Source organism: Cervus canadensis, chromosome 7, assembly GCF_019320065.1.
Source record: "Cervus canadensis isolate Bull #8, Minnesota chromosome 7, ASM1932006v1, whole genome shotgun sequence".
NCBI lineage: Eukaryota > Metazoa > Chordata > Mammalia > Artiodactyla > Cervidae > Cervus > Cervus canadensis.
The window spans coordinates 4358194-4378280 of record NC_057392.1 but is presented as its reverse complement, the minus strand read 5'-3'; the positions used below and the strand labels follow the sequence as shown (position 1 = coordinate 4378280).

The 20087-nt window shown below is 37.4% G+C and overlaps 1 protein-coding gene across 2 annotated transcripts in view; it reads right to left on the bottom strand.

Moving 5' to 3' along the window:
- XRN1 (5'-3' exoribonuclease 1) overlaps positions 1-20087 on the bottom strand; it is a 109971-nt gene that overhangs the window by 88872 nt on the left and 1012 nt on the right. For both annotated transcript variants that reach the window (XM_043474209.1, XM_043474210.1), the window contains exons 2-8: positions 9220-9452; positions 4636-4733; positions 3409-3518; positions 3208-3318; positions 1636-1718; positions 316-403; positions 66-234 (exon numbers count right to left, since the gene is read on the bottom strand). In XM_043474209.1, coding sequence (XP_043330144.1) covers positions 66-234; positions 316-403; positions 1636-1718; positions 3208-3318; positions 3409-3518; positions 4636-4733; positions 9220-9452 — 892 coding nt within the window. The remainder of the gene's footprint in view (positions 1-65; positions 235-315; positions 404-1635; positions 1719-3207; positions 3319-3408; positions 3519-4635; positions 4734-9219; positions 9453-20087) is intronic.

Here is a 20087-nt window from a genome sequence, read left to right as displayed (position 1 = left end):
ACATTTCCAGGGTTAGTTGAGTTTTAAATTAAAGTAGCCTCAAATGGATATTAAACTTTTCTTACCCCCAAGTTCTGGCAGGATGGTAATATATGTTCCATAAAGAAGAGGCAGTGCATCATGATTAATATGTAAATGAGGTAGATGAGGGATAAAATCATTGCCAACAAGAAATCCCATCAAAATCCAATCATCTATTATCCTTTCAATATCATATTTAAATGTGATCTTGTCCTATAGCAATATGAAGAAAAGAGTCAAATCCTTTGGAAATTTCTGCATATTCACCTCTGATCTATTTATGTTAATACTTACTTTTAATGCTGAAAACTCATAGTCAATATACTCTCTCATTAAAGACAAGTGTAGGAGGTGAAATGTGGTTTCTTCTGGTGCGCATACCCTGTAATTAGTCAGATGATCAACACAGAGTTAATTATATTTTTAAGGTTCAAGTTTAAAAGTGTGGCTTAAAATAAAATTTATCACTACAGTATAATTAATTCTTGTCATTAAGGCATGTAATTTATATGTAAGCTGCAGGGTAATGGTAAGATAAAAACATAATAACAATTATAATAGATATAAAGTTCAAAATAATTGGTTTACAGCACGCTTTCTGTGGAAGGACTCACAGAATTAAGAAAGTCTAAATAATAAATAACAAATGTAAGAAATCAATGGGATTTGTTCTGGCCCACTTAAGGATGGCTACCAGCAAAAAGCATATAGATTAGTGAGTATATATACTTTTATATCTACTGCAGTACAGGTTAAGGCTTCAGTGGTGCACACTATTACTTTCTCCTCTTACCTTTCCCTGGCTTGGTCCAGGGGTCTATATTCCTCACTGTTGGCTTATATTCCAAGATTAATTACAAGTAAGAATGTAAGTTTTTTAGAGCATATTAAAAGCATTTATCCACCATGAACAAGTGGCATTTTCACAGGAATGCAAAAATGGTTCAACATAAGATAAATCAATGTAATACACCATATTAATAAACAAAGGAAAAAAACCCACATACTCATTCAACAGAAAAAGCCTATGTCAAAATTCAACACCTTTTCATGATAAAAATACTCAGCAACGCAGAAATAGAAAGGAATTTCCTTAGAATGATTAAGGGAATTTATGAAAAATCCACCACTAAGAGCATAATCAATGCTGAGAGACTGAAATTAACTTGACATGGATCAAAGACTTAAATGTAAGAGTTAAAACTTATAAAACCCTTAGACTAAAATGGGAAAAAGCTTTATGACATTGGATTCGGCAATGATTTCTTAGATACTACACTAAGACTGTACATAACTCAATGGACATGAATTTGAGCCAACTCTGGGAGACAGTGAAGGACAGGGAAGGCTGGCGTGCTGCAGTCCATGGGGTCGCAAAGAGTTGAACATGACTGAATGACGGAACAACACTAAAATGTATACACAACAAAAGAAAAATATAGACCAGAACTAATCAAATTTAAAAATTTTGTACATCAAATGACACTATCAACAGGGTCAAAAGGCAGCCCACAGAATGGGAGAAAATATTTACAGACCATATGCCTGTTAATGGATTACTATTCCTAATTTAATTTCTGGTCTACCTTCCAGTTTATAGGCAGTATGATTTACCTTTGAGTCTTTTTGCCACCAAATCGAACTTCTTCTCTTAAAAGAGAGAAATGTGCCTCATGACTTGTTAATCCAAGCATAATCTGTTGAAAAATGATTAAGAAATGTTTTTATTTTCTCATTTTTATAGCATCAGGTTCACAAAAGCAATCAACAACATTTCTATATAAAGAAGAACATGCTTATTTAAGGAAAATAATTAGCAAGTTAAATATATAAACTTCAAAATATGATCCATTTATAGGTGATGAATGGGGTAAATTGTGTGTACTTTCCTAAGAAAACAATGTTCACCTCAGACTCACATAACCTTTACAACCACACCACTGCATCCCTCTAATAATAATCTCTCTTGGTTTTTATTTCTTTCTACTTGCCATGGGGGAATGGGAAGGAATTAGAGGCAATAGCATTTCCAAATCAGAAAAATACAGGACTCTTCTGGAGGTCAGGATACCTTTAGAAGGTGAAACCTTGGGAAAAAAAAACTGGGAAAGGATCTTTTCAGTTAATATTCTCACATAGTATTCTAATCCCCAAAGTAAGTCAAATAGTTTAGTGAGACATATCAACCAACTCCAATGCAGAGTTTAATTTAATCCTGATTCACACAAAATAAAACATTTATGAATCAATCAGGGAAATGAGAATGCTAAATGGTTTTCTATATATTAAAGAGTGATTTATTAACATTGTTTTATATGGGATAATGACACTGGAGCTATTTTATTATTTTTAATATTCTCGATCATGAAATATTTATAGATTAAATAATATAATGTCATATACTTCAAGAATCCAGAGGAGGAGGAGGAAGGATACAGATGGTTAGGAAAAGGAGCTGAAAGTAATCGAAGGAGGAAGGAGGACACAAAGACGTTCATTATGCTCGCTCTTCTATTTTTGTTCATTCTTGCAAATTTCTGTAATAAAAAGTTAAAAAACGTCTAGCAGGGACTTCCCTTGGTGGTCCAATGGTTAAGAATCCACCTGCCAATGCAGGGGACACGAGCTCAATCCCTAGTCCAGGAAGTTCTGACGCTGCTGTGGAGCAACTGAGCCCTTGAGCCACAACTACTAAGCCCATGCTCTACAGCCCATGCTCTGCAACAAGAGAAGCCACTGCAATAAGAACCCTGCACAATGCAATGAAAAGTAGCCCCCACTCACTGCAGTTAGAGAAAGCCCGAGTGCAGCAATGAAGACTCTGCAGCAACAACAGCAAAAACGTCTAGCAAACTTGGGTTGCGGAGTTATCAGGTGGTATTAAAAACCCTGTATTAAGCATGAGAACAAAAAGGGTCCTCTACCCAGAACTCAACAGAGAATTCATGGCACTAGGGTCAGTCAGGTGTGAATACTAACTATACGCACCTGTTGATCATAAACAATGGCAAAAGAACACCTTTTCCAAATGTTTTGAACTTTGGTAACAGCAGAAGTAGCAATTATTATCATGTCTCTAATATTCCTTTCCACAACCAGAAATCTGCTAATATTAAGACTAAGTTTCCTAAACAGATAATTATCATAATGGCATAAAACTACAATAACAATAAGCATTTTACCTACCAAGTCAGCATCTAAACCATAAAGACAGTGCCTGGTGTTTGGATCATGATCTGGCTTTGCCTTCTCGGATCTGATAAACTCCATGATTTTATGCTCTCCTTCTCCAGGAGTCTAGATATAATGTTAAAAAAAAAATGCAGTAATATGCTACATTTCTCAAGATTCAGTTGAAAAACTGTTTAAATAAGAAAAGATAATAACCTCATGGCCTGAGAAGTAGATGGTAACTCCTTGCCACGATTTGTCTGTAGAAATTTTCATATTTACAAAGTACTTCAGATGTTCATGTAACCTGGCCATGAATTCAGTCCCTTTAAATAAAACGATTTTAGAAATTTAATCTGAATGAGATATAAAAACAGAGTTATCAGTGATAGCATGAAACTGGATATGGGTGGGGAGGCTGAAAGCTCTCTTGCTTATCTTGAAAAGCAAATCATGTTGCATCTTTCCCGAGGAAATATCACAACTATTTCCAATTTCACTAGTCAGCCCTATGTGAGGTTAATGTCAGATATAGAAAGTCGAAGAATTTTACTACTGCCTTGGGACTATACTTCAAATATTTTCACACAAGGGCAGAGTTTCAACTATCTAACAAACTTCAATCTTCTATCTCCTCTGCTGGATTCTAAAAGTTTTTGTTTTCTTTTTGTAAGATTGCCAATAACAACAACAACTGTTATTATTACTACTTTTAACTAAAAAAAATTACTATTAATCTGGAAACAGAGTATACAATGATTATGTTTTAGGAAAAGCCTAGATGATCAACAGTCAAAGGCAACACAGTCTTAAACCATATAATGATAAACTGCTTATTAAATTGAGCAGTGTCATTAGGGCACGTAATGAAGAGAAAACTACCACAGTAAGAAATTAATGAGAAGATACAATTTTAAGACTTTTCTTCAATGTGAAGGGTTATAATGATGTTAGACTCTAGGAAGTGCAGACTATGCTATTGCATTTAAAATTAAACTTGTAATACTGATAATTAATCCTTAAAGTCACAGAAGTCTTAACCACCTCTGAGGAGCAAAACAGTAAGCATTCTAGATAAGGAAAATGGGTTTCTTATCCTGAATAAAACAAGCTGGCTAGATGAACTTGGGTGAGCTACAACCTCACTGAGTCAGTTCTCATACAAATAAATGCCAAGACTAGGACTGATCTTGTAAGTTCGTTCTAGGTCAGGAATTCTGTGCATGTGGGAGAATCCTGTCCATAGTTGCTCTATCAGCATCTGTAAATTCCTACAGTGGGTCTTCATAAGGGCATTTATAACCAAGGTGACCAGACCATCCTATGAAGTGACATAACTGGGAAAATACAACAAATGGAATTCTAAGGACAAAAAAAAAGGTTACAAAAGAAAACTAAATTTACATTTTAAATTTCCTAGAATTTTTCTCTCAGTGAATTTACCTGGTGTAATGCAGTTGGAATCAAATCTGGCCTCTGCAGGAAGAGTTTCTCCTTTTTCTATTGCCTTTTTAATTTTGTCTTCAGCCTCCTTTGCTGACCTTAAATGTTAAGGGGAAAAAAAGAATCCTCAACTTTCTGGGAAAAAAAGAGATCTCTACATACAGTAAACTGTCATTTAGAAGCTTTTGTAACTAAATACTAATTCATCAATTTTAAGTTCAAAACATGTAAGTTTTGAAATGACTATAACCAATAAAAATGAGCCTCAGATTTGCTTGTTTTATTTATTTAAAGAAATAAGTTTTTCAGCTATGGACTATAGAAGCAGAACATTATAATGATATAAAACTGACATAGAATGTTATAAATACTTATTATAAAATAATTCTTTTCTTATCACAAACATACATATTGGTTCTAGAAATAATTTCAAAAGTATAGCATAAACATTCATTATGCACACTACATTTAATAACACCAAACAAGAAGTACGTTACTAAAATGATCTCTAAGAATATTACATAAAAATAATTATAAAATTACAATGTACACCTTTGGATTCCCTCATGAAAATATCTAAAATGAAAGCCTAATAACATTAATGACATCAGTAGCCAAAATGATTTCATTTTTGAGGCAACAGAATTTACTAGGAAGAAGATGATTATTTTAGAGTCTGACAGAAACAGGTTTGAATATCAGCATCCCAATTCCAGTATGGTTTCTCTGGTAACTCACGTGTGGCACACAAATATGCCACAAGGCACGTAATTTAGTAACTCCTGCTTTATGTACATTTTCTACAGCCCTGTTACTAGTTCTAACTACTGTGCTCTGTTGAATTCTATTTCTGTGATAAACTCTTCTTTGTTTGAAAGAAGAGTTCACCTCTCTCTCACCAACCTCTTCAATATAACAAAAACTTTGAAGATAACAACTCATTTGTAATCTCTCCAATAGAAGCCATTCTTTCCTCATTTCTCCTCTTTCTTCTTTGAAGAAATGATTATTCAATGTTACTATGTGATAAGTTCTTGGGCTACAACAAAAAAGAAATGATTCCTCTTCTTAGAGTTTACACGCTAGACAGAGTGTAAGAAAACAGTGAAGAGATAGTCGCTCAGTCGTGTCCGACTCTTTGCGACCCCATGGACTAGAACCTGCCAGGCTCCTCTGTCCATGGAATTCTCCAGGCACTAGAGTAGCCATTCCCTTCTCCAGGGGATCTTCCAGACCTAGAGATCAAATCCAGGTCCCTGCATTGCAGGCAGATTCTTTACCATCTGAGCCACCAGGGAAGCCCTAGAGTATAAGAAATAGATAGAAATTAAATACACTGTTTAATGTAGCTGTAATACAGAGAATGTCTGGGACAGGAATAAGGTAAAACTACTAGTCTAGGTAGAAGATTATGAAGGCCAGACTGACGCAGTAGCAGTAAAGATGAAAAGAAGTAAATAGATATGACTTAGATGTGAGGAATGAGGAAGAGGGAGAGGTTCAAATTTCTCTTGGACTTTGGAGTTGAGCAGCTATTTGCATGCTGCTTCCACAGAAATAAGGACATAGAAGGAAGGCAAGTTTGAGGCAAAGATGAGTTCAATTCTGAATATGTTAAGCCTGAAATGTAACTGTGGTATCCAGAGTCATTTAGCAGGCATTTGGATATACAGAAGTTCTGAGAAGAGATATCCACCAAAAGATAACTTGGGAGTCAGGCCAGTTTCAGTAATTAAAGCCACTGGATAAAATCTCTCAGGACACAGGACAGAACCTTAAGAAACATCAGTTTTTAAGAAAAAAAAAGGAGGGGAAGAGAAGATAAGGAGATTAAGAAGGTAGAGTCGGGGACCTCCCTGGTGGTCCAGGGGCTAAGACTCTGTGCTCTCAATGCAGGTGGCCAGGGTTCAGTTCCTGGTCAGGGAACTAAATTCCACATGCCACAACTAAGGCCCAGCACAACCAAATAAATAAACTTTTGTTTTTCTTTTGAAAGGTAGTGTTGGAGGGAATTCCCTGGTGGTCCAGTGGTTAGGACTCAGTGCTTCCATTCCTGGGGCCCAGGCTTGACTCCTGGTCAAAGACAGTAGTTACCTGAAGGTTATAGGAAAGAAGTTCAAGAGAGAAATAATGGTCAACACTGCTAAATACAGGAGATAAATGAAGCAATATAAAAACAGAATTATTCTTTACATTTAGTCTCTTTAAGAAATTTATTTGTAATTTTGTAAGGAAATTTCAGTGGCATGAGGGGGATGAAAGGAGCAGATTTAAAAATGAGTAAGAGATGTGTAGAGATTATGATCAGAGAATACGAATGAAGGCAACAGTCACTATGGAGAATGAGATAGGGCTAGCTGGGGGACTTTGGGGAAACATGGAGCGCGGGATACCACCACAGTATTGAGTAAACGCTTGTGGTGGTTATGGTGAATTGGCCCTCAACATCCACTCCTTTCTTCTAGTTCATCTTCTGAGGTGGGAAAGCTATAAAAAATTAAACTCTCAGGCTTCCTTCAGCTAGGTTTCTGGATGTGACTTAGATTTTGTCAGATGTTTCCATAAAACATTTGGAAGGGAGAAGTTTGGTAAGTGTACATGACAGTTGTGGCACTGGGGTTGTAGGCAGGGGTGTGTTTTACCAACAGCAAAAGAGATTTCAATATTTAGCAACTTTATAAGTGCTGAGAAGCAAGGTGCAGGGCATCTGGTTTTTTTTTCCAGTATAGATATGGCAGGTGTTTTGGGGCCTTGGAGCTAACAGATAAATTTATGGCTTCTTTATTGTTGAATTATAACTAAATTGACCCCTTCATGGATCACAGCCTTGTCATGGTGAAGGGACTTACATAACTTGATGAAGCTATGAACCATGCTGTGTAGGCCACACAAGACGGATGGGTCACAGTGAAGAGTTCTGACAAAATGTGGTACACTGGAGGAGGAAACAGCAACCCAGTCCAGTATTCTTGCCTAGAGAACCTCATGAATAGCATAGAAAGGCAAAGATATGACACTCGAACAGGAGTCTCCCAGGTTGGAAGGTGTTCAATATGCTACTGGGGATGGGTGAAGGGCAATTACAAATAGCTCCAGAAAGAATGAAGCAGCTGGGCCAAAGTGGAAATGACACTCAATTGTGGGTGTGTCTGGTGGTGAAAGTAAAGCCAGTGCTATAAAGAACAATACCACATTGGAACCTGGAATGTTAGGTCCATGAATGAAGGTAAATTGGATATGAGCAAGGAGATGGCAAGATTGAATAGCAACACCTTAGGAATCAGTGAACTAAAATGGACAGGATTGGGCAAATTTAATTTAGATGGTCATTATATCTACTACTGGGGGACAGAAATCTTTTGACTTTCACAATGATTTTATAAGTACCCAATTCTCTGTATTATATCCCTTTCTGCTTAGACCAAACTTCTATTACCTGTAACTGAACAGTGACTGACACAGTGGGCTTATATAATCCCTTTTCAACACTAGATTTTCTAGCCCAGCAGCTCCCCAAAATTAGTTTAACAATTATCAGGAGAATCTGGTAAAAAAAAAAAAAACAGTTTCCAGGGCACAGTTTTTGGATATTCAGATTAAAGTCTTGGGTGGTACTTGAGAATCTAAATTTGAGTAAGAGATGGCCCCTGTCTTCAAGGAGTTCATTGTTCCAGTATCTTCAGTGTCTTTTCTCTTTTGATATTTAAATCTCTATAGTTTACCATCCTCTTCCCATTCTCAGGGCTAAACTCCTCCGAAGTCCTCTCCCAACCTTCCTTGATCTTTTCCACGTTTGATTCAACAGAGCCCTTTCTCTCCTTTACCTATGACTGTGATAAAAGGAAAGGACCCATTATGCTATGGACCTATCAAACTCACTAGACTCAGGGTTTCTTTCCTTCACCTCCAACAACCCTCTTAACTTTACTTTTACTACTCAAAACAAGGACACAGCATGTTTTCACTGTTATTTAGAAATATCCCACAGGTACAGGATTTTTACTTTAGCATTGTTTTTCTGTGTACAACCCTTTTCCAACCTTTTACTTCTCTTACTCCCCAAGTTATCCAAAGGGTTGATAATACTTAAGTGTCCTAACTCAGCTCTCTTCTACTCCCTAATCACCTCCCAGTTTCATTTGCCTTTCTATTCAGAGGACCCATATTCAAGCAGAGTCAGAATCAAGCCCGGGGTCAAATTAAATGTCAGTGACATCCTCATTAGCACAATCTCTCATTCACTACACAGTTCCATAGCTCAGGATGAAATACTATAGGAACTTTACTACGACTATTCCAAATTACTAAGTTTTGAGAAGTCTGAAAAATTTGTGACAGAGAACAGAGTAACTTTATCTAATCCAACATATACCCTGAGAAATAACATGTCATTTGAATAATTAATTTGTTTACTTGGGTAAAATGTGCCATGGTAAGTGTGAGATACTTCCATTTCTGCAGGGGATTTAAGCAGAAAAGAAGCATGAGAAGGAGACGCACTGTGTTAAACCAAGCCAGTTATCTTTAAAATATTATATTTTATTAATCTAAATGGCATTCTAAAACAAATTATAAATGTTTTACCTAAAACGCCTCCCACGCTGTTGGTTCATCTTTGCTCGAGGAGCCACACCATCAACAGCCATGAAGAATACTTTCCTGGGCTTAATAATGCGGAACAACACCTCCAAGTAGTGAAAAATATCAGTGAAGATTTTATCATCTGAAATTCTGAAGTGAACATCATCATCATTAGGATGGGAACACTGATGTATAATTCCATTCATATCCAGGTATAAGTTATCAAATTCAGGAATCTAAAAAACAAAAAAATGACCAAGACCATTATTATAATCACATATACATAAGCATCTGATAAAAAGCAGGATATAGGGGATTATTCTGATTATATAAAAACTCAGTAAACACAGTTGAATAAATAAACAAACAGGAGGAATAAGGAAGACAGAGACACATTATGTGGTTACACTATGCACCAAAAGCTTGATCACATTTACTGCCAGGAAATTATTTACTTATTTAAAATATGATAACCTGAGAATACATCAAATAAAGTACTTGATTGATCTGGTACTCAAAATATTAGTCTCCTTTCTTCCGTTTGAGATTAATTTCTAAAAGCCTCAATTTTCTCTATAAATGGGTAACATGATACATATTTATATCAAATGGCTATATGCACATGGTCATTAAAAGGTTTTACAAGCGATTTAAAGCCTCATTGAATATTTGGTTTCACTGAAGTGTGCGTGTGTGTGTGCGTGCGTGCTCAGTTGCTTCAGTTGTGTCCAACTCTTTGCAACCCCAAGGACTGTGGCCTGCCAGGATTCTCTGTCCATGGAATTTTCCAGGGAAGAATCCTGGAATGGGTCGCTATGCCTTCCTCCAGGGGATGTTCCCAACCCAGGGATTGAACCTGCATCTCTTATGTCTCCTGCACTGGCAGGCAGGTTCTTTATCACTAGCACCACCTAGAAAGCTTTCACTGAAAATAGAATCACTAATTTAGTTATATTAATTTATAAAGCTTAGATTATGCCAAGAAATTTAGGAAATTTTGAAAACTGATTTTTCATTCATGGATTAAATAATTTCTAAATTTTGGCTAAGAGGCATCTCCTATTACAGAAAGGCCTTCATGGTTCTGATTCTGATCTACTTTTCCTCCATTTAAATATTTATGAGCAAGGCTTCCCTCATGGCTCAGACTCGGGTAAATAATATGCCTATAATGCAGGAGACCCAGCTTCCTTCCCTGGGTTGGGAAGATCCCCAGGAGAAGGGAATGGCAACCACTCCAGTATTCTTGCCTGGAGAATTCCATGGACAGAGGAGCCTGGCAAGCTATAGTCTGTGGGGTCACAAAAAGTTGGACACGACTGAGCAACTAACACTTCACTTCAAGGCGAACTAACACTTCACTTCAAGGTGAATGCTCTGAAACAAATATACAACACAAAAAACTGAAACAGGCACAACTTAATATCTAGTACAATAAAGGAACGTGAGAGGAGCCTGCCTTATATGCTAATGAAAGAAAGCGTATTTTGAATTTTCAAATATAAAAACATAATGGGCTTTCTTAAACTTAATGAAAACTATCTCTGAAACAATTATTCAAATTTTACCACAGGCATAGGTAACAAAGGGGCTTCCCTGGTAGCTCTGCTGGTAAAGAATCCACCTGGCAATGTGGGAGACCTGGGTTCGATCCCTGGGTTGGGAAGATGCCCTGGAGAAGGGAAAGTACTCCAGTATTCTGGCCTGGAGAATTCCATGGACTGGGGTCTCAGAAAGTCAGACACTACCGAGTGACTTTCACTTTCACTTCACTTAGGTAATAATATATTTTCTTATTATTGAGAAAACAGTATGCCTTTGAGTTTTAGGGGTAAAGTTTTGGTCTTTGAATCAATGAACACCACAAAAACATATTTATAAAACACCCCTTTACATAAGATTGTACTATTACACAAAAAATAATTTAAATGCTCTTACTGAGTAACAGGTTCAAATGAAATGACAATTGTGATCATGAGGTTCTAAATGTACATTTAAGACTTACTGTTTGGGGCTTCCCTCGTGGCTCAGTGGTAAAGAATCCCCTTAACAGTGCAGGGCACACAGGTTCATTCGATCCCTGGCCTGGGAAGATCCCACATGCCTCAGGACAACTAAGCCTGTGCTCCACAGTTACTGAGTCCACATGATGCAACCACTGAAGCCCCTGTGCCTAGATCTCATGCTGAGCAATAAGAAAAACCACTGAGGTGAGAAACCCAAGAACTTCAACTAGAGAGTAGTCCCCCCTCACTGCAACTGGAGAAGGCCTACCCACAGCAACAAAGACCCAACACAGCCATAAGTAAATAAATCTTAAAAAAAAAAAAAAAAAAATTACTGTTTCAAGAAATCTAAAAACCTCAATCAAAATCTCAATGTGATTATTTTTTTGGAGGGGGTGGAGGTACTTTATAAAATGATTACAAAATTTCCTTAGGAAATAATCATGCAGGGATGCATATTACAGGGACAGTAATGACAGAAAACCTGCCCTATATGATATTTTAAATTAAAAAATAGTTTAATTGAACCAAATAGTTTTAGCTGTAGTCCAAGGAGACACAGAAATGTAGTACATAAGAGACATTCCAAATCAGTGAAAAAAAGGGATGGGGCACCTAGCTAACTACTTGGAAACAAAACTGTAATTCAACTTATAACAAAATAATGTCAGAAGGATTAGACATTTTAATGTGATAAATATAAGTCAGAAAATTATATACAAATACATTGGTAGTTTTCAGGTGGGGAAAGTCAGAAATCATAAATCAAACAAATGATGAAGTTGGCTACCTGAAAATGTATTTTTAAAATCTTGTAGGGTTAACAAGAAAGTGTCATAAACAAACTCAACTGAAAAATGACAAAATGCAGGAAGATGCTTGCAAATTAGGACAAAGTCAATACTTCTAATATACAAAAAAACCCCTAAAATATTAAGTAAGAAAAACATTATATGTTAAAAGCATGGAAAATGCAAAGCAATTCAAAAAGGAAGAAACATAAAGTTTAAATCATATGAAAAAAATGTTCAACATACCCGATTTCTAATTAATATGATACATCATTTTTCCCATAATGTTGGCAAAAGACTAATGTTACCCAGTATAGGTAAGGGTTTGGAGAAATGCATATTTCATGTTAATAAAAGCAAGAGCTGGCATTTATTAAGTACTTATTAGGTGTCAAACATTGGGTTAAACACATATTCATTCTCTCAATTATGGTTAAAAATCTTAAAAGAAAAGATATTTAGATTTCCCATTTTACATTAGAGGAAAATCACAGAGTCAGAAAAGAGAGGTGGCATTTACACACAACAGTCTGGGATGGTAATATAAACTGGTATAATGAACATGAAAACATGTATCAAAATCTGAGGTGTGCAATCTTTGACTCAGGATTTCTACTATTAGAAATTTATTCTGAGAAATAATCAGAAATGTCAAATGTACACAAATATATAACTACAAAATTATTCACGGTAGTATGCTCAGAAAAGATAAAAAATGAAAACAATGCCTAATAATAAAGAAAACTGAAAATGGTACATTAACACAACCGAGTATTACAAAGCTATTACAAATTATGACATTATTATTCATATTTGGTACGGGATAATGTACAAAATCATCTCCAGGTGGCGCAGTAGTAAATAATCGGCCTGCCAATGAGGGGATCTAAGAGATGTGGGTTTGATCCCTGGATTGGGAACATCCCATGGAGGAAGGCATGGCAACTAACTCCAGTATTCCCTGGAGAATCCCATGGACAGAGGAGCCTGCTGGGCTACTAACTGGGCATGCACACACAAAGTACATAATATATATAGTCAAGTGACAAAAGTAAATTATAAAACAGCAGGTGAATTATTCTCCCATGTTTTGAAAATACTTATCTACATGTGTATCTGCATAGAAAAGTTAGAAGGATACAGAAACAAGATGCTACTGGTCTTTAATCCTGGATGATGAATCTCATTTGCTCTTCTTTCCTCTAGGCTATACACTGGTCTTCCCAGGGAGCCCAGACTGTAAATAATCAGCCTGCAATTTTGGAGACCTGGGTTTGATCCCTGGGTTGGGAAGATCCCCTGGAGAAGGCAACGGCTACCCAGTCCAGTATTCTGGCACGGAGAATTCCATGGACAGAGAAGCCTGGCAGGCCACAGTCCATGGGGTCGCAAAAAGTACAAGACAACTGAGTGACTTTCACTGACTGACTGCGACTATATGATACCTTTCACATCTTTCTGCATTATATGAACTTTTATATAATGAGCACCTTTATAAACTGAAAAAACCGTAATTTTCCTTTTTGACAAAAAATTTTTAATTCCCTTAGGTTTCAGATTAGTAAGAAAGATACGGAATGATAATCATCAGCCAATGTGGTGAAGAAAATGATCACACACAAAAGAATCCTGCTCTTTTACTAAGACATAATACTGAGTTCTTACATCTGCAAGTTAGAAAGTATCTTATACTTTCCCCTCTCCTTCTACTGTATATCTAATTAGCCATAAAGATTTCATTTTGTTTTTAACATCTTAAATGTTCCCAGAATATCACCTTCCTACCCATTCTCATTGTCTTAGGCAACCCAATCTTTTTCCCCATCTCCAGATTTCCCACCTTACTTCATACCTTCAGTTTTCCATCTGTAGTACCTGTTTCTAGTTTTCACACCACAGCTTAGCCATTTTCCTAAAGCATAATCTGATCACATGGCTGCCTTTTTAAACTTATACTACAAATTCTTTTTTTTTTTTTTTTACTACAAATTCTTAATGCCATAAAATGTCCTATATGATTTGGCTGTTATCTCTCCCACCAGTTGCCATATTCCTTCCTGTTTCCACATATATCCTACAAACTAAAGGCAGTAAATTACTCAGTTCAGCTCAGTCACTCAGTCATGTCAGACTCTTTGCAACCCCATGGACTGCAGCACTCCAGGCTTCCCTGTCCATCAGCAACTCCCAGAGCTTGCTCAAACTTATGTCCATCGAGTCAGTGATGCCATTCAACCATCTCATCCTCTATCGTCCCCTTCTCCTCCCGCCTTCAATCTTTCCGAGCATCACAGTCTTTTCTAAGGAGTCAGTTCTTCGCATCAGGTGGCCAAAGTATTGGAGTTTCAGCTTCAGCATCTGTCTTCCAATGAATATTCAGGACTGATCTCCTTTAGGATTGACTGGTTTGATCTCCTTGCGGTGCAAGGGACTCTCAAGAGTCTTCTCCAACAACACAGTTCAAAAGCATCAATTCTTCAGTGCTCAGCTTTATTTATGGTCCAACTTTCACATCCATACATGACTACTGGGATGTCTAGCTAGTACATCTAGCTTTGACTAGATGGACATATGTTGGCGAAGTAATGGCCCTGCTATTTAATATGCCTTCTTGGTTGGTCATAGCTTTTCTTCTGAAGAGCAAGTGTCTTTTAATTTCATGGCTGTAGTCACCATATGCAGTGATTTTGGAGTCCAAGAAAATAAGCTCTCAATGTTTCAATTGTTTTCCCATCTATTTGCAATGAAGTGATGGGACCGGATGCCATGATCTTAGTTTTCTGAATGTTGAGTTTTAAGCTGGCTTTTTCCTCTCCTCTTTCACTTTCATCAAGAGGCTCTTCAGTACCTCTTCTCTCTCTGCCATGGGGTGGTGTCATGTGTTTCTGAGGTTATTGATATTTCGCTTGGCAATCTTGATTCCAGCTTGTGCTTCATCCAGTCCAGCATTTCTCATGATGTACTCTGCATATAAGTTAAATAAGCAGGGTGACAATATACAGCCTCAAAGGACTCCTTTCCCAGTTTGGAACCAGTCTGTTGTTCCATGTCCAGTTCTAACTGTTGCTTCTTGACTTGCATACAGATTTCTCAGGAGGCAGGTCAGGTGGTCTGCTATTCCCATCTCTTTAAGAATTTTCCACAGTTTCTTGTGATCCACACAGTCAAAGGCTTTGGCAGAGTCAATAAAGCAGAAGTAAATGTTTTTCTGGAACTCTCTTGCTTTTACGATGATCCAACAGATGTTGGCAATTTGATCTCTGGTTCCTCTGCCTCTTCTAAATCCAGCATTAACATCTGAAAGTTCTTGGATCACATACTGTTGAAGTCTGGCTTGGGGAATTTTGAGCATTACTTTACTAGCGTGTGAGCTGGGTGCAATTGTGCAGTAGTCTGAACATTCTCTGGCATTGCCTTTCTTTGGGATTGGAATGAAAACTGACCTTTTCCAGTCCTGTGGCCACTGCTGAGTTTTCCAAATTTGCTGGCATATTGAGTGCAGCACTTTCACAGCATTATCTTTTAGGATTTGGAATAGCTCAACTGGAATTCCATCACCTCCACTAGCTTTGTTCGTAGTGATGCTTCCTAAGGTCCACTTGACTTCACATTCCAGGATGTCTGGCTCTAGGTGAGTGATCACACCATAGTGATCATCTGGGTTGTGAAGATCTTTTTTGTACAGTTCTGTGTATTCTTGCCACCTCTTCTTAATATCTTCTGCTTCTGTTAGGTCCATACCATTTCTGAGCCCATCTTTGCATTTCTGAGCCCATCTTTGCATGAAATATTCCCTTGGTATCTCTAATTTTCTTGAAGAGATCTCTAGTCTTTCCCTTTCTATTGTTTTTCTCTATTTCTTTGCACTGATCATTGAGGAAGGCTTTCCTTCCTATTATTATTACTCCTTCCTATTTCCTTCTCCTTACTATTCTTTGGAACTCTGCATTCAAACGGGTGTATCTTTTCTTTTCTCCTTTGTTTTTTGCTTCGCTTCTTTTCACAGCTGTTTCTAAGGCCTCCTCAGAGAGCCATTTTGCTTTTTTGCATTTCTTTTTCTTGGGGAATTCTCTTGATCCCTGTCTCCTATACAATGTCATTAACCTCCTTTGATAGTAAGGGGTGGTGGGCGGTGGCTGCATGGCGCTGGAGCGGTGAGCAGCCAAGAGGAGATAGCCCATGTCCAAGGTCAGGAGCAGAGGCCATGAGGAGATACCCCACGTCCAGGGTCCCAGCAAGATGGCAGGCACCGAGTGAAGGCGTCAGAGGGCAGACAGACAGAAACCACAATCACAGAAAACTAACCAATCCAATCACATCACCACAGCCTTATCTAACTCAATGAAACTATGAGCCATGCCATGTAGGGTCACCCAAGACAGACGGGTCATGGTGGAGAGTTCTGACAAAATGTGGCCCACTGGAGAAGAGAATGGCAAACCACTTCAGTATTCTTGCCTTGAGAACCCCATGAACAGCATGAAAAGGCAAAAAGATAGGACACTGAAAGATGAACTCCCCAGATCGGTAGGTGCCCAACATGCTACTGGAGATCATCAGAGAAATAACTCCATAAAGAAAGAAGAGATGGAGCCACAGCAAAAACAACACCCAGTTGTGCAGTGACTGGTGATGGAAGCAAGGTCCGATGCTGTAAAGAGCAATATTGCATAGGAACCGGAATGTTAAGTCCATGTATCAAGGCAAATTGGAAGAGGTCAAACAGGAGATGGCAACAACGAACTTCGACATTTTAGTAATCAGCGAACTAAAATGGACTGCAATGGGTGAATTTAACTCAGATGACCATCATATCTATTACTGTGGGCAAGAATCCCTTAGAAGAAATGGAGTAGCCCTCATAGTCAACAAAAGAGTTCGAAATGCAGTACTTGGATGCAATCTCAAAAACAACAGAATGATCTCTCTTCATTTCCAAGGCAAACCATTCAACATCATGGTAATCCAAGTCTATGCCCCGACCAGTAATGCTGAAGAAGCTGAAGTTGAACAGTTCTATGAAGACCTACAAGACCTTTTAGAACTAACACCCCAAAAAGATGTCCTTTTCATTATAGGGGACTGGAATGCCAAAGTAGGAAGTCAAGAAACACCTGGAGTAACGAGGCATATGTGGCCTTGGAGTACAGAATGAAGCAGGGCAAACGCTCAGAGTTCTGCCAAGAGAATGCACTGGTCATAGCAAACACCTTCTTCCAACAACACAAGAGAAGACTCTACACATGGACATCACCATATGGTCAATACCAAAATTAGATTGATTATATTCTTTGCAGCCAAGGATGAGAAGCTCTATACAGTCAGCAAAAACAAGACCGGGAGTTGACTGTGACTCAGATCATGAACTCCTGATTGCCAAATTCAGACTTAAATTGAAGAAAGTAGGGAAAATCACTAGACCATTTAGGTATGACCTAAATCAAATCCCTTATGATGATACAGGGGAAATGGGAAACAAACTTAAGGGACTAGATCCGATAGAGTGCCTGATGAACTATATTTGATCAGCTTATATGTAAAATTGAGTATAGTATCCTTATGTTACTCCATAAAGTACTACTGTGAAAAATTGTGATGGGAACCTAATTTCCTTTCCTTTAAAAGTCGTAAGTTTCTTTTTTCTAGGTGACAAAGCTTTTTTCTCTTTTTCTTTTTAAAGTCCATGAATTTTACTAGAACATACTAGAACATGTCTTGATGTTGGTCATCTGTGTCAATATTCTTGGGTACATGGTATATTCTTTCAACATGGTTTCAATTTGTTTTCTAACTTCAGGAAAGTTTTCTTTAATTATAGTTTTCATATTTTTCTATTATTTTGCTTTGATTTCCTTTTTCAAGAATGCTTATTAGTGTTCTTTGACTATATTTATCATTACTTTCACTCGAATCTTTTTTTATCTTTTAAAATTTTCTTTTATTTCCACCTTCTATCTTTTTTCTTATGGTTAATTTGCTTTTTCCTTGCTACTAGGCTTCATTTCTGACATGATTTTGTCATTTATATCTAATTTTCTCTAGGTTCTATCATCTTATTCCTGAATTTCTGTAATTGATTATATGTTGTTTTTCATGTCTTATATCATTTTCTTAGTGCCTTTTTAGCTCACTCTGAAATAGGAGGTTATCATTTTGATCTGTTTTGTGTGCAAGTCTTTATTGCAAGCTTTTATTATGTCTCTGTGTGTGTGTGCTAAGTCACTTCAGTCGTGTCTGACTCTTAGCGATCCTATGGACTGTAGCCCTCCAGGCTCCTTTGTCCATGGGATTCTCCAGGTAAGAATACTGGAGTGGGTTGTTATGTCCTCCTCCATAGGATTTTCCCAACCCAGGGATCGAACCTGGTCTCTAATGTCTCCACTGGCAGACAGGTTCTTCATCACTAGGGTCACCAGGGTTAGTGCCTGTACGAATGTTATTTTGTTCCCCTTTCCCCCCTAACTTTGCATACTATACACCCTTGACATTTTTCTATTGTTTATTTTTATGTACATTTAATTTTTCCTGAACTTTTGGAAGAACGATGCATTTAGAAAAACTTTAAAGCTTCCTCTTCTGCTACTTTGGGATAGTATTAAAAATATGGTGGTTTGCTTGGTTTGTTTTCTAAGATTTCTTGACTCTGTAATTCTTCCCCACTTTTATCTTCACTTTCTTCTCTTATCTCTTGTCCCATTCGTGATAAAATTTTATTTCACTCCTGGCAGTTTTTCTTTAGGGTAGGCTGTGCCTTAGAATGGTGCCTTGGCAAGTTAGTTTTGAAGGTTCACAGGAGTTAGTCTGCTCTTGCCGTTTAAAACCCTTCAGTTACAGCTACTGCTACTAATAGGCCTGGAGAGTCTTAGTAAATATCCTGGAGTTCCATTCTCAGGTTCATCAGATGTTGCCCCATTTTCTTCTTCTTCCTCTTGCAGAGATGCCAATATCAACAAGGTCTAGAGGTTATTGGTAGTCTGTCCCCACTTATTTTATCTTGGAATTCTTGGGGATACCCTGTCACACGGTTTTCTTGCAACTGTTTTATCAATTTAAATTTTGCAATCTAGTATCTGTTTCTGTTTTTAAATAAGTTTTCAGAGAAATCAAAAACTATGCCCTGTCATTACTACCATCATTTTACTAGAACCCACTCCTCCATCCAATCCCTTCCCCTAAGGACTAGCTTTTGAACTACTGTGACTTACTTAGCATTACCATCTTTTAAGTACTGCTTGAGAGAATAGCTAGTGATTGCTTTTTGAAAGACATCACTTTGATGAACAAAGTTTTAAACCTATTATTAGTGCTCATGTCATAAAACTGCCTGAGAGCTATTGTTTTTGTTCAGCAACAAAATTTCTCAAGATGGAGAAAATCCAAGATCCTTACATCAAACCAAATTCTTTGCCAAAGGGTAGGGAGGTAAAATAATACTGAACAGATTGCGTATTATCAAATTAGTCTGAATGTCTTAATTTAGAGAGAAAGTGACTGATACATGGCAGGTACTCAAATGTTTGTTGAGTGAAGGATCCAGGAAAAACCTAAGTTAGTTGTCACTATTTTCATCCTCTTCTCTGAAAGAAATGTTTTCCTGTCTAACTCAAACTACGTTTCAGATAAATTAAAGACAAACTACCATTCTGCAAGTTTTGGCAAGCTTTTCCTCATATACCAAATCTGATAGGAATCCGACAACAAAGAATACCTCTGGGAAGTTTAACCCTACCTTCACACTTACAGTATTTTTTAAAAAGAATAAATCATAATTTAAGAGATTAAATCATAACACCAGCATGATGGTGTTCACTGGATTATTTCCCCTCATATTAAACAATGCTCTCATCACAACTAAGTCAATTAGCTATACAAATTGTAAAAATAATTTTTCCCCTGTAAAATATAAAATGGACAAGAGATCTACCAAAACCATTAAATAAACTCAAGCAACAAACACTAGCCCCAGATTCTAGTTTATCTAATATACTATTGTCGTTCAGTTGCTAAGTCGTGTCGGAGTCTTTGCCCATCTACTGCAGCACGCCAGGCTTTCCTGTCCTTCACTATCTCCCGG